This window comes from Diceros bicornis, chromosome 8, assembly GCF_020826845.1.
Source record: "Diceros bicornis minor isolate mBicDic1 chromosome 8, mDicBic1.mat.cur, whole genome shotgun sequence".
In the NCBI taxonomy this organism is placed as follows: domain Eukaryota; kingdom Metazoa; phylum Chordata; class Mammalia; order Perissodactyla; family Rhinocerotidae; genus Diceros; species Diceros bicornis.
In genome coordinates, this window is record NC_080747.1 from 78,447,904 (window position 1) to 78,459,483 (window position 11,580).

An 11,580-nucleotide genomic window follows, 5' to 3' on the forward strand; every position below is an offset into this window, starting at 1 on the left:
AGATATTTATTCCGATACTATTAGGGAAACACCTAGGGTGGGGAGAGGAAGGTAGAGGAGGGACAGTAGTGAGGAGCATGCTTAGCCTGTGTAAGGAACTGGTTTTGGGGATTTGATGGACAAGCAAAATCCTTGATTGTATGCTTTTTTTTTCAGTGTTGGAGGGAGTGAGAGATTAGAGATGACTATATAATAGTTCAGCCATCACAAATCTTAATTCATTATCAGATAACAGTTACCTTTCAATTTTCCAATACGTGTCTCCATGTCACAAATTTCCTTAGCCCTTCCTAACCTCCCAAATCCAAATAAAACATCAAGGAGGTAAGAGTAAGAATGGGAAGGAATTGCCTAAAATCTTGATCATCTGTGGTCAGAGTATATCTTTGGCCTAAATGCACTCCTGTGAGGCCCGTGCTAAGACTGTTCTTGGTTTCCTTTCTCGGTATGTGTTCTGGAATTAATTTAGGCCCTGTACCATCTTCTTCCGCCTGCAAACCCTCATGTTTGTTTCTCTTCATAGAACCCAGACTTCTCTACCCGGGCCCACAGCTGTCTGCCTCTAATGGTTCAAAATGATAAATTGTAACATACATATGCAACACACTAATAACATACCTACCGTGTGCTCACGTGAGAGGTGTCAGTGGGGTAGCAAAGGAGGAAAGAAATTACTTTATAATTAAAGGTGGAGCTTTTGCAGCATCTTTTAAATCTGATATTTTTCCAGTTTATCATGACGCCTCTTCTTGGCTCCCTTTCTTCCCTTATCATTTACTATTTAGATACACAAATGACGTTCTTCTATTACATCATGCTGGCAAATGCTAAGAATTCACATTTAAATCTCTTTTTGTAGTCTTACAAAAGAGCTGAGAACACTAAGACCAACGTTTACAGATGGTAAGGAATACCAGCTGTTTAGTTTTTTTCATTTTTTAACATTTGCACTTTAACTTTTATTTTAGGAGAACAGGCTCCTTCAGAGTTGTTCCTCCTAGAAGATCATGAGGGGCCTAATGAGTATACTGGTGACATGTCTGTTGAAATAGCTTCAGATTAAGGATTTTAGCTGGAAATGAATTTTAAAAGGTTTGAAGAATGAAGCTTTGTAAGTTTTAGTAAATGTAAACAGTTCTGAGATATACAGAGGGACATCTGCCAGCCTTTAAATTTTCCCAAATGACACTAGATATTTTATGTTTAAGAAGATAGAGATTAAAGCAATAAGATCAAACCCAGGGGTTTTTCCCCAAAAGCCACTAGTGTTTTGGTAAGTTTGGTACTGTCTGTGACACAGCATGATAAATGTGAATTTGATATACGTAACCATTTTCCATGTTGAGGAGAAACAATATATAAATGCTCTAGAGTCAGTCGAGAGTGATAGAAAAAAAAAAAACAACACTTCTTGGGAATCAGAGATAGGAAGTTTTATTCAAGATTTTTCAGAAACTTCAGGTTAATAGTGAGTTTTTGCACCTTTTCTGTTTTATAGTTTCTTCATCCTTCAAAACTGGGGTTTATTGCTTTTCTTCTTAGTTCCACTAGTCCTACTGAGGTAGTGCTTGTTAAACTTCGCATCCATGCTTAGCACTGTGCTGGCAGCGATTTTACACATCTCGTCTCATGTCATCATCAACATATCAAGCAATAGTAGTTCAACAGCTTCAAAACATGGATTCAGAATCCAGCTCCAGCTCCCTGCACCAAGGCAGTGCTTCTCAAGTGCCAGTGTGCACATGGCTGTCCATCCATCCCAAATTTTCTCCCCGTCTACAGGAAGTAATAATAAATGGGTCACGTAAAATTTTCATAAAGCTAAAAATATTGTATTCAATTATTCCTTTCCTCCTTTTATTAAAAATACACGTTATTTAGTTTATGAAATGCTAGTGATCATAGAAAGCTTTTTCATAGGTACCTGCTTATCAAAATAAACATTGGCAAGTCTTTGTTGGTCCTCTCCTTCCCCCCTTTGCATACCTGTTTGTAGATTTAAAAGTCTCACAACACTTGGCTTAAAGAAATACTGTCCCAAACCAAATTGGCATGTGTACGTGCCAATTTTAAGAGCAAAGCCATTAAAATATGAAGGGATGAAGGTATATTTTTAGACATTTAGTAGATATTTAGCAATTATTTAGAGTTTATATTTTATCTAGAGGTAATGCAGTCTTATATGTTGCAAATTCATTCTGATTGTCATCTTCATTGGGTTTTTACCTGTGAATATTTAATATTAACTTTTGGCAAGAAATATTTTTCAAGGAAATGTTATTCCCTGGAAGGATGTCCTTTCCCACATTTCACTAGGCCGTGGTTCAGGAATCACCTTGATTTGTTATTTATTGGTCCTCTTCAGGGATGATAGTACTTTGCTTTACTTTCTCCTTAGTGATACAAATGAAGTTGACATCCCACCCAACACTCGTGTTGGCACCAAACGCTACATGCCTCCAGAAGTATTGGATGAGAGCTTGAATAGGAATCACTTTCAGTCTTACATCATGGCTGACATGTACAGTTTTGGACTCATCCTTTGGGAGGTTGCTAGGAGATGTGTATCAGGAGGTAAGTCACAGTGGAGCTACTACAAATCCTCTCTTTCTCATCAGAAATCAAAGTTATCCTGTTGTCCACAAAATCAGATTTTCTTTTATTTCCCCCTTTTGTTTCTGTTGATGCAGTCACAATCCTCCCAGGAAATGATATTTAACATCTTAGAATTATCTTTGACTGCTTCGTTCCCTCTACCTACTCCTGATGAATGTCTTGTAGGCACACTGTCAGCCTCCTCTTGCCTTTTCAAAGATCACCCCCTTCTGCTATATGTATTGTCTCCTTTCTCTCTTGAGCTCTTCCTCCAGCAGTTGCTCCATCAAGTCAACTCTCTTCCCTACCCCTTCCAGCTTCTTACCAACCTGCTGGGCCCCATCTCCAACTCCAATGCCCCATTCCCTGTGGCTTCCTCTGTGCAGATGAAGATGGAGACATAAATGTGGGTGGGACACCAATTCTTTAATCCTCTACCTCTTGGCTTTTTATAATACTTTCTCATAAAGCAGTTTGAAGATATCAGTTTTTATTCAGAGGAAATTAAAGCATGAGAATATTATTATTGTTCATGATAATTTTTCTACAAACATAAGGATTCCTTAGTAAGACTAAGTAAGAAGACATCCTTAAATATTCAGAGGTACTGTTATTGCTTGTAGTATTTTGCTTACTGCTGCATAATCCGCCTTTGAGTAGATTCCCACACCTTTTAGGTGAGGAGATGAGTCGTGGGCTCTTCAGTGTCAAGTACCCTGTTTATGGTTCTGTCATGGTTGTGCTCGTTAACCAGCCTTGATGCTGCTGCTGTTCTCATGATGGTGAGTTTAAACTCACTTTCGTGAAAACTTGAGTTGGCCAAGATTCTCTGAAAGTGCACTGTATACTTAAGTAGCACTGGGATTTGTTTTTGGACCTGCCATTTATTATCTGTGAACCTTTGACAAGTTACTAAACTTTTCTTTGTTTTAATTTTCTCACCTTAAGAAGGAGGTAAATTGTATCTATCTCAGCAGTTGTGAGGTTTCAATGATTGTAAAAAGAATTAAAACTGCCTGGCACATAAATAGCACTCAGTACGTGTTAGCTATTAATTAAAATTTTCATTTTGGTTGGTAGAGCCTTAGCTTATTTTTATTTATTTATTTTTTTCCCCCAAAGCCCCAGTAGATAGCCGCATGCCATAGTTGCACATCCCTCCAGCTGCTGCACGTGGGACACGGCCCCAGCATGGCCGGAGAAGCGGCGCGCCAGTGCGCGCCCGGGATCCGAACCCGGGCCGCCAGCAGCGGAGCGCCCGCACCCAACCGCCGAGCCACGGGGCCGGCCCGTCTTAGCTTATTTTAGATTCATATTTAAATATAAAGGAGAAACAGTTAATCAATAGCATTCAGTCTTTTGGAGAAAGATCATCTTCAGTGGTGTAGTGCTTTCTAATCGCTCTGAGCCTCCTATAAGCAATTTAAAATAGAACACATTCCCTCTAAAGTGAGAGAACTCTTTTGTCCAAAAGGAAAGTTAATATAGGAAATTTTTCCTAACCAGATATTGAATAAATCTCTCATCATAATTATGAAGAAGTAACCAAGTAAATTAATGAATTGCCTGTGTGTTGATTTCATGCTTTATAAAGAGTAGGTGAGCCTATTTTTTAATAATCTACTTACTCTTGTGTAATTAAGGTGGGTTTACAGAAGTTGAAGGAGTAGTAGACTACAAGATTACTTTTCTAATTGTGTTTTCCTGAACATGTAAAGCAAATAGGGCCACAGGAAGCCTATATTTGAAAGCCTGTGGGCCAGAATACAGGCGAAGATTCTCAGCTTAAAAAATGAGCTAGCCTTATGTGAACAGCAGGATGCTAATTGATTCACCAGGGCTGTCTGCCTGTGGAGATCTGAGAGGTACTGAAATGTGCCCTTATCTCTGTATGAGATTGACATGTATTTGTCAGCGATGTTGGAGTCCAGGCTCTACTCCATACCAACTGTATGGCCTTGGGCAAGTTACTTAATCCCTCAAAACCAAGTTTCCTTATTTGTATAGTGTGGATAATAATGCTATCTCATGACATGTTTGTGAGAATTTAATAAGATATATAGCACGCCTACGTCCATGCCTGGTATGTAGTAGGCTGTCAACAGATGAGTTTCTTTTCTCTTTACAAAAAGGCAAAGCACAAAATTCTATTCTCCAGCACTTTCCTTTATGAGATATTGGAAGTTTGGGGGCTTGTCTTTCTAGTTCAGATACTTTTGGGTGATGTAGGCCTTTCAAACTTTGGAAGGAAAAGAGAAAATGATGAGGTTTCAGAAACAATTGAATGGCAGCTAATATGGAAAATTTTGATGACTTAATTGCATGATAAGGAGAAAGGACCAAGGCCCATAGTTCAAAGACAGACTTGCCACCATCCAGGCATCAATCCAGCCAGGTAATGGTACCAACATTAGGTACTAAGGAAAATCTGAGATGAATTGGGTAGATACCGTCCTTGCCCTCAAGACGTTTCCAGAGCTGTTGTCTTGAGAATTACAAAGGAAGGAAGAACTGAAATGAAGTGACATCTCATGTGTGTTAGACCCTGTGCCTTTATTATCTCATATAAAGGTGAAACACAATGGAAGGAAATACTAACATAGATAGTACATATAATTATGCTCTGCAGGCTCAGCAAGGGGCAGAATAAATGGTAAGTTGGAATGGTCTGAGAAAACTTTTGAATCCTCTGGTCCTTTATGATTATATATGGGTTTAAGTTTATGAGAAAGAGCATAATTCAGACTCCAGATTTTGTCATCAGAGTAAACCCCCAGTGAATTTAATGATGCAGTAGACACTCTGCCTACCTGGTGGTATCATCTTGTTCAGATAAAAAGCAATAACATTTCTATAAAAGATGATTTAGGATAGGGAGTAAGGTTGCTCTGGAAAGACTGTTCAGAGCAGCATCCCGTGAAGACAGAGGCTGCCTATAATTATTGTGAGGAGTTCATCAGATAGGGTTGAAAAGAAGCCACAAGTAACCTGCTTTTTTAAGGGACAAAAGGAAAAAGGTAAAAATTAGATACTAGGAAAACTGAAATGAGATAGAATTTAGCATGATAAGTGCTATTTCCTTAAAGATGACATAGATTTGTATTTCTTAACCCTTCTCTCAACAATACTTATTTTTTTTCTAATAGTAAAGTATTCCTTCTATAAAATTTGGATAAATACAGAAAATTTAAAGAAGAAAATAAAAATCAGACAGTCCTTGCACCTAAAAACCCATGGTTAATATTTTTAGATGTGTATAATTTTACAAATTTTAAATATGCAAAAATGCATTCTTATGATGAAGCAGAAAAAAATGTAAATCTGACATTTTGTTAAAGTAGGATACAATGCCAAATTTATTATGAGATTCATAATCTCATACTTCAGTAATAGAAACAGTCACATATTATACAGCATGAGTTTTGGATATGTCTGCCAAATTTGCATTGAGATTTAATAATAGATTTTTTTTTTAATTTGGTATGTAAGAGGCTTTATAAAGTTGAAATTAATTTGAGATGCTTGTTTTACTTAGCTTTTGGAAATTAGAAAAAAAGCTTGAAGACCTATAATATATTTTATTAGGCTTTCTGTTCATTTTTTTTAATTAGATTGTCATTTGGGCACATTTTTTTCAATATTTATTTTGTTGTTTTTCAGACCGAACTTGTCTTTAGTGCTGAATGAACTTTTCTTTGAGAACAGTTTGTATACTAGACTTTTATTTCCGCTTCACAGAAAATAACAACAATAATAAACCGTATTTTCAGGTATAGTGGAGGAATACCAGCTTCCCTATCATGACCTCGTGCCCAGTGATCCCTCCTATGAGGACATGAGAGAGGTTGTGTGCATCAAGAAGCTCCGGCCCTCCTTCCCCAACCGGTGGACCAGTGATGAGGTGAGGCCTCCGGTCACCATGTGGCTGTGTCCAACTTCTAAACAGGCTTTTCTCTGTTTGCCAAAATCCCAAATATTCATTACAGGAATTCTTCTTCTTCTTTGTTTTGATGGTGACGGTAATGGTGCCTCATTGCAATAATTTATATGGAGCTAAGTGTGGTGTTTTAAATTATCTGTTCCTCTTTTCTGTTTGATTTTTCTACTTCCAGAATATGTTGAGTGGGTCACCATTTAGCCTGCGTAAGTGATAACATTATTTCATTTATTTGTGATGTCCTGACATTTGCATCAAGGCTGTTATTTCTCTCTGTGTGTGTTTTTAAAGCATCATGAATTTTCTCCATGAGAAACCCACATGCAGCTTTGTCTCATTTTGACGAGAGAAAAGAGAGGCATCTGAAGAACTCAGTTTTCTCTGCACAGAAGCGGTACAAGTTGACCTGGCTGAGATGGCTGACTGTGCTGTGGATCTGTGTTAGTAGGGATGATGAGGTGCAGTCTGAACAGATCACATTCAGCTGGGCTCTGAGGATGTAGTAGTGAAACCTGAACAAGTCTAGAAAGGAGCTGCTCAGAGGGAGGGAATGAGTCGGGGGGCCTTGCTTTCCTGACTCACCTGCTCGTGCTCCAGATCGTCTCTGTCCACCCTCTCAGCCTGTAAACTCACTCACAGCCTGGAGTGCTCTAGCAGGCTGGGACGGTCAGAGATGAGTTTGAAGCATCCCCAGAGAAAAAGAAAAAAGACTCTTATCAAACATGTAGCAAAGCCAATGCAGACAAGTGGACAGAACACTGTTTATAAACTAATTCTCCAGTGTTAAATGCATTAAAAATAACCTGTAGTTCATTGGTTTTGTGTCCAGGTACTGAAATGCTAAATAATACATATGTTTTCCAATGAGCTGCATAGGAAGCTTTATGAGATGCTGGAGTTCTATTATTTTGAAGGTGGCTACGGGCATTGGTGTTACTCGAAATTCCTTCACTGAGGCTATCTAATGAAGTGAAATTGTGCTTTTCAACAGGAAGACCCATAATTGATGTACCACAGGAGAACACAGGAGAAAGTTTTAGTGAGGCTGTGCACAGGTCATTAATCTTGTTAAATGGTACAGTGTGAGGCTGTATTGTGGCAGACAGCTGTGATTTAGGAATAACCATGTTTGTTTGAATAGTATGGAATTAGATAAAAGATTTAAGCTTATCAAGTGTTATAAACAATCTGAGAGTGTGGAGTGGAATACAGACTCCCTGGGTATTTTTGTATTTGTTTAATCTGACTTCAAAGACACCCTTCTACAATCAGCAAAACCACCTGCTTGTTCCTATCACAAGGAAGACGTGAAAATCTGTTGTAGTCATTCAAAATTTGCATGAAAAACAAATTTTCATGGTATTATATGTCTATGTGGTTTTAAGAGTATCTTTTAAAAATATATTCAAACTTCAGAAACTCAAAACTAAAAGCCAGTTTCAGGTACCAGCCTTGCACATAATCCATTTCTCTAGTGTTACCCTTTTCTCTTCCCACAGTGTCTAAGGCAGATGGGGAAACTCATGACGGAATGCTGGGCTCACAACCCTGCCTCAAGACTGACGGCCCTGCGTGTTAAGAAAACACTTGCCAAGATGTCAGAGTCCCAGGACATTAAACTCTGATTTGAGGGGAAAAATAAGCATCTCTGGAGAAAGCCAGTCGATATCCTTCTGTTTGTGGGCAGAGCAAAAAATATTCCAGAAGCATCCACAGTACAAGCCTTGAACATGGTCCTGCTTCCCAGTGGGTTCAGTCTCACCTCTCAGGGCACAGCCCGGACAAAGAGAAGCTCCCGGAAACACGGAGTCACCGTGTCTGTCTGTAGGAGGGGGAAGCCGCTTGGGTAACCTGTTCAAGATATGATGCATGTTGCTTTCTAAGAAAGCCCTGTATTTTGGGATTGCCTTTTTTTCCCCCAAAAAGATGCTTTAATTTTGCCAAAATAAAACAAATAACATAGATGTTTTAAGGTTTATAGTTTAAATAGTAGCAACAAAAATTCTTCCCAGAAACTCTGCTGGAAGGTAAATTAAAATATGTGTTTTTCCATTGGTAAAATTTTGTTGCACTCTACAAACCAAAAGCCAGTCTATGAAATTGGAGAACATAGAATGGAACTCATCCTAAAAGCCCCCCACCCTTGCTGCCTCAGACCTGACCACTTGGCCAGCCCTGCCTTGGAGGCTCACACAGTGTGAATGCACCTGAGTACAGATGCCACCTGTCTGTGCCCACATTTTGGGATTCCTGCAGGTGACCCTTTGCAGCTTTAGAAGATATGGAACAAATGAAGATTTTATGTGACTGCATTGGAAGTAAGTGTTGAAGCTATTCTTCAAAACCACTTTGTGTTTCTGATTCTGTTAGGCATTTCTTTCATGGTAAAATCCCTTCCTTTTCATTAAGCACAAACAAAGCTTTTTTATGTGCAGAGAATTGACCCATGCATGTTTTTGATTTCTCAAATGAAAGGATCAATATTAAATAAAATTTCCATCAGTTGTGTTGAAGACAAGGCGCTTTAAAATAGAGATAATTTGCTCTTGTGTTGTAAGAAGATCGTGTCAACAAGGTAGGGGATGAGGGTGGGGTGCACATGGCCTGTTTCTTGTGTATGCAGAAGAGCCCATCTCAGAAGCACAGGGAAAAAGGATGCACACTTTATCTTATACAGATAAAGACGGTTTCTTTTTGTTATTGTCTGTCTTTTTGTGTGTCAGCGTTAAGGGAAGGAGAAGAAGGATATGTCAGGTTAATTTAACTAAATTTTAATTTAAAAATAGATAAATATAGCCTCCAAATGGGACAGCAGAGGCGAGCTAGTGGAGGCCACCATTATGGCTGCTGTGATTTATTATTCCATGATAGATGTGGATCAAATATGTACATCTTAAGTGATAAGTTCACATCCTAGGAATGCTGACTCAGTTTATTTTATCTTCATGGTGTTCAATTCACTTTTTAATTTATTATTTTTTCTTCTCTGTGGCACTTATGCAAAACATCTCTTCACTCAGTTCTATGGGGTTTTAACTTTTGAGCAACATGAGTCAAATCATTGACAGGGCCAATATTACTTAGCAACAGGAACATAAAGTTTAAAATTGTACACATCCCTCTCAACTTTATTCATTTACATTTTGTTGCTGTGGTTTTCTTTGGCTTCTTAAAAATTCTGTAGAATTGGGAAGTAGTTCTCCTTGGCCTTTTTAAAAAAGACGTTCCTTCCAGAATACTCCAGGGGGCAGTGTTTTATAACACATTTTCACCACTTGGTGACAGGGATGGAGGGTTTTTGAACATTTGACAGCTGCATGAAAAACGAGAGGATATTTTTCTCACGTCTGAAGTAGGCTTGCAGCTGGTGGCTTGTGTGTCCAGAGACCATCCCAGAGCAGAGAGCAGTTGTGAGCTGTGCCCACAGTTTGGGAGAATCATGAGGCGAAACACTGTTCTGTACTCAGCATTCACTTCTCAGCGTTTCATAGCCACATTTTGTTTGTAACAAAGAAAGAAGATTTTCTTAATCGTTGAATATAAAAAAATTTCTGTTTTTTCAAAGATTAAAAATGGTTCCAAATATAATTGTAATCAGAATTCTGCTTTTACTGATATTAAAATAACCTGGAAGGTTATTTTAGGAAAAGGTTCCTTTTCCTTTTCCGAGTTGCATTCTTTGTGATAGCTTAGAAGGAAGATGTGGCTAGAGCTAAATGTGATAATCATCTGAGCCTTGGAGAGAAACTTCAGTGCCTCGAATCAGATCATCTACAAACAAATAAGTAAACATTTATGCCAGTTAAATGGGGACATGTTTGTGTTTCTTGATTTTCCCTAAATTGAAGCGAGGCTGGGCTTACCTCTTAGATAAACACGCGTTTTCTTTTTGGTACGCTCTTATATGTGAATAACTTCAAGTCAGAATATTTTGTGGGTAAGTGATGATTTGAAAGTAAACTAAATTTCTAGGGAGGCATTGGTTCGGATGAAGAATGGGAGGAAATTAAAATACTACCCAAATTTCTTCTATATTATTTGTTTAGTTCCTTTGGAGGAATCAATAGCTTACTTTCTAATCCTCAGTCTGATTCACTATGAACATTTAAAAGTTATTCCTGAGATACTTAAAAAGACTCATTTAGCTAGTCTTTCAATGAGACAAGAATTTATTTATGAACAGATTTTTCTCTGTATCTTACCAAAATCCACCTTAGGAAAAACTAAATTGTTCTTAACCAGACTACCTACTCACTTCCAAATAATCCGTTTCAATTTTTAAATTTCTAGTAGCTCAGAAGTGAATTTTACTATTTTGTTTTGTCTTTCCATAGGATAAGTGGGAACCTGGAAATTAATAATGTAGTTGATTGCTTATTTTCAGCACTATTTCAAAGACTAAGATTTTCTTCTAATCGCTCCCCCCTCAAAGGAATCCTAAAATGTTAGTTGTTAGCTAATATAAGTTTTGTATGCTAAGATATTCAGGTTTATAGTTTGTGTGTGTATATATTATATAAATATATATGTATATATTAATATTATGTTCAGTTTGGAGTCTGACACAACTCCATATGTGGATTAGAGAGTAAAATATTATGGATGATAAAGTACTAAATGAAACATAATATTTATTTATGAAAGTGTGTAGATTGTTAATTCACAAGTGGCGGTGCTATGAACATTGTGTGTGAGGAGACAGGCCTTTGACCTCCTGGAAAGCACCGCTCAGAAGTCACGAGTGACGCTTCTTTCTACTCCCAAAACATAAAGCTTCTTAGAAAACATGCTGAGATTTTATTTACAAGGAATTCTTTGACGCATTTCAATTGTTTTGTAGTCAGGTAATAGCAAGTAGTGAATAATGACGGAGTTTCATGTTCTGGAGTCATGCATATTCATTAGAAGTTACAGTGTTTTATGTTGTGAGTCTGTTCTGGTTCTTTGTGGGTGGAAAGGCACTGAGAGAAGTACAGTTTTTTAAACTTGAATCGTTCTGTAGTTATCTTCTTAGAAAACGCAGTCACATAGCAATGGAAGTGAAAGCA

At 37.9% G+C, this 11,580-nt stretch overlaps 1 protein-coding gene across 5 annotated transcripts in view; it reads left to right on the plus strand.

The window, feature by feature from the left end:
* BMPR1B (bone morphogenetic protein receptor type 1B) overlaps positions 1 to 10,156 on the plus strand; it is a 389,790-nt gene extending 379,634 nt beyond the window's left edge. For 4 of the 5 annotated variants that reach the window (XM_058547530.1, XM_058547529.1, XM_058547527.1 and 1 more), the window contains 2 exons: positions 2,399 to 2,574; positions 6,366 to 7,073. In XM_058547530.1, coding sequence (XP_058403513.1) covers positions 2,399 to 2,574; positions 6,366 to 6,637 — 448 coding nt within the window. In that variant the 3' untranslated portion in view covers positions 6,638 to 7,073. Of the gene's footprint in view, positions 1 to 2,398; positions 2,575 to 6,365; positions 7,074 to 8,031 lie in introns of those variants that run through there. The other variant, XM_058547528.1, reaches the window with a different exon arrangement.
* The last annotated feature ends 1,424 nt before the right edge of the window (positions 10,157 to 11,580 follow it).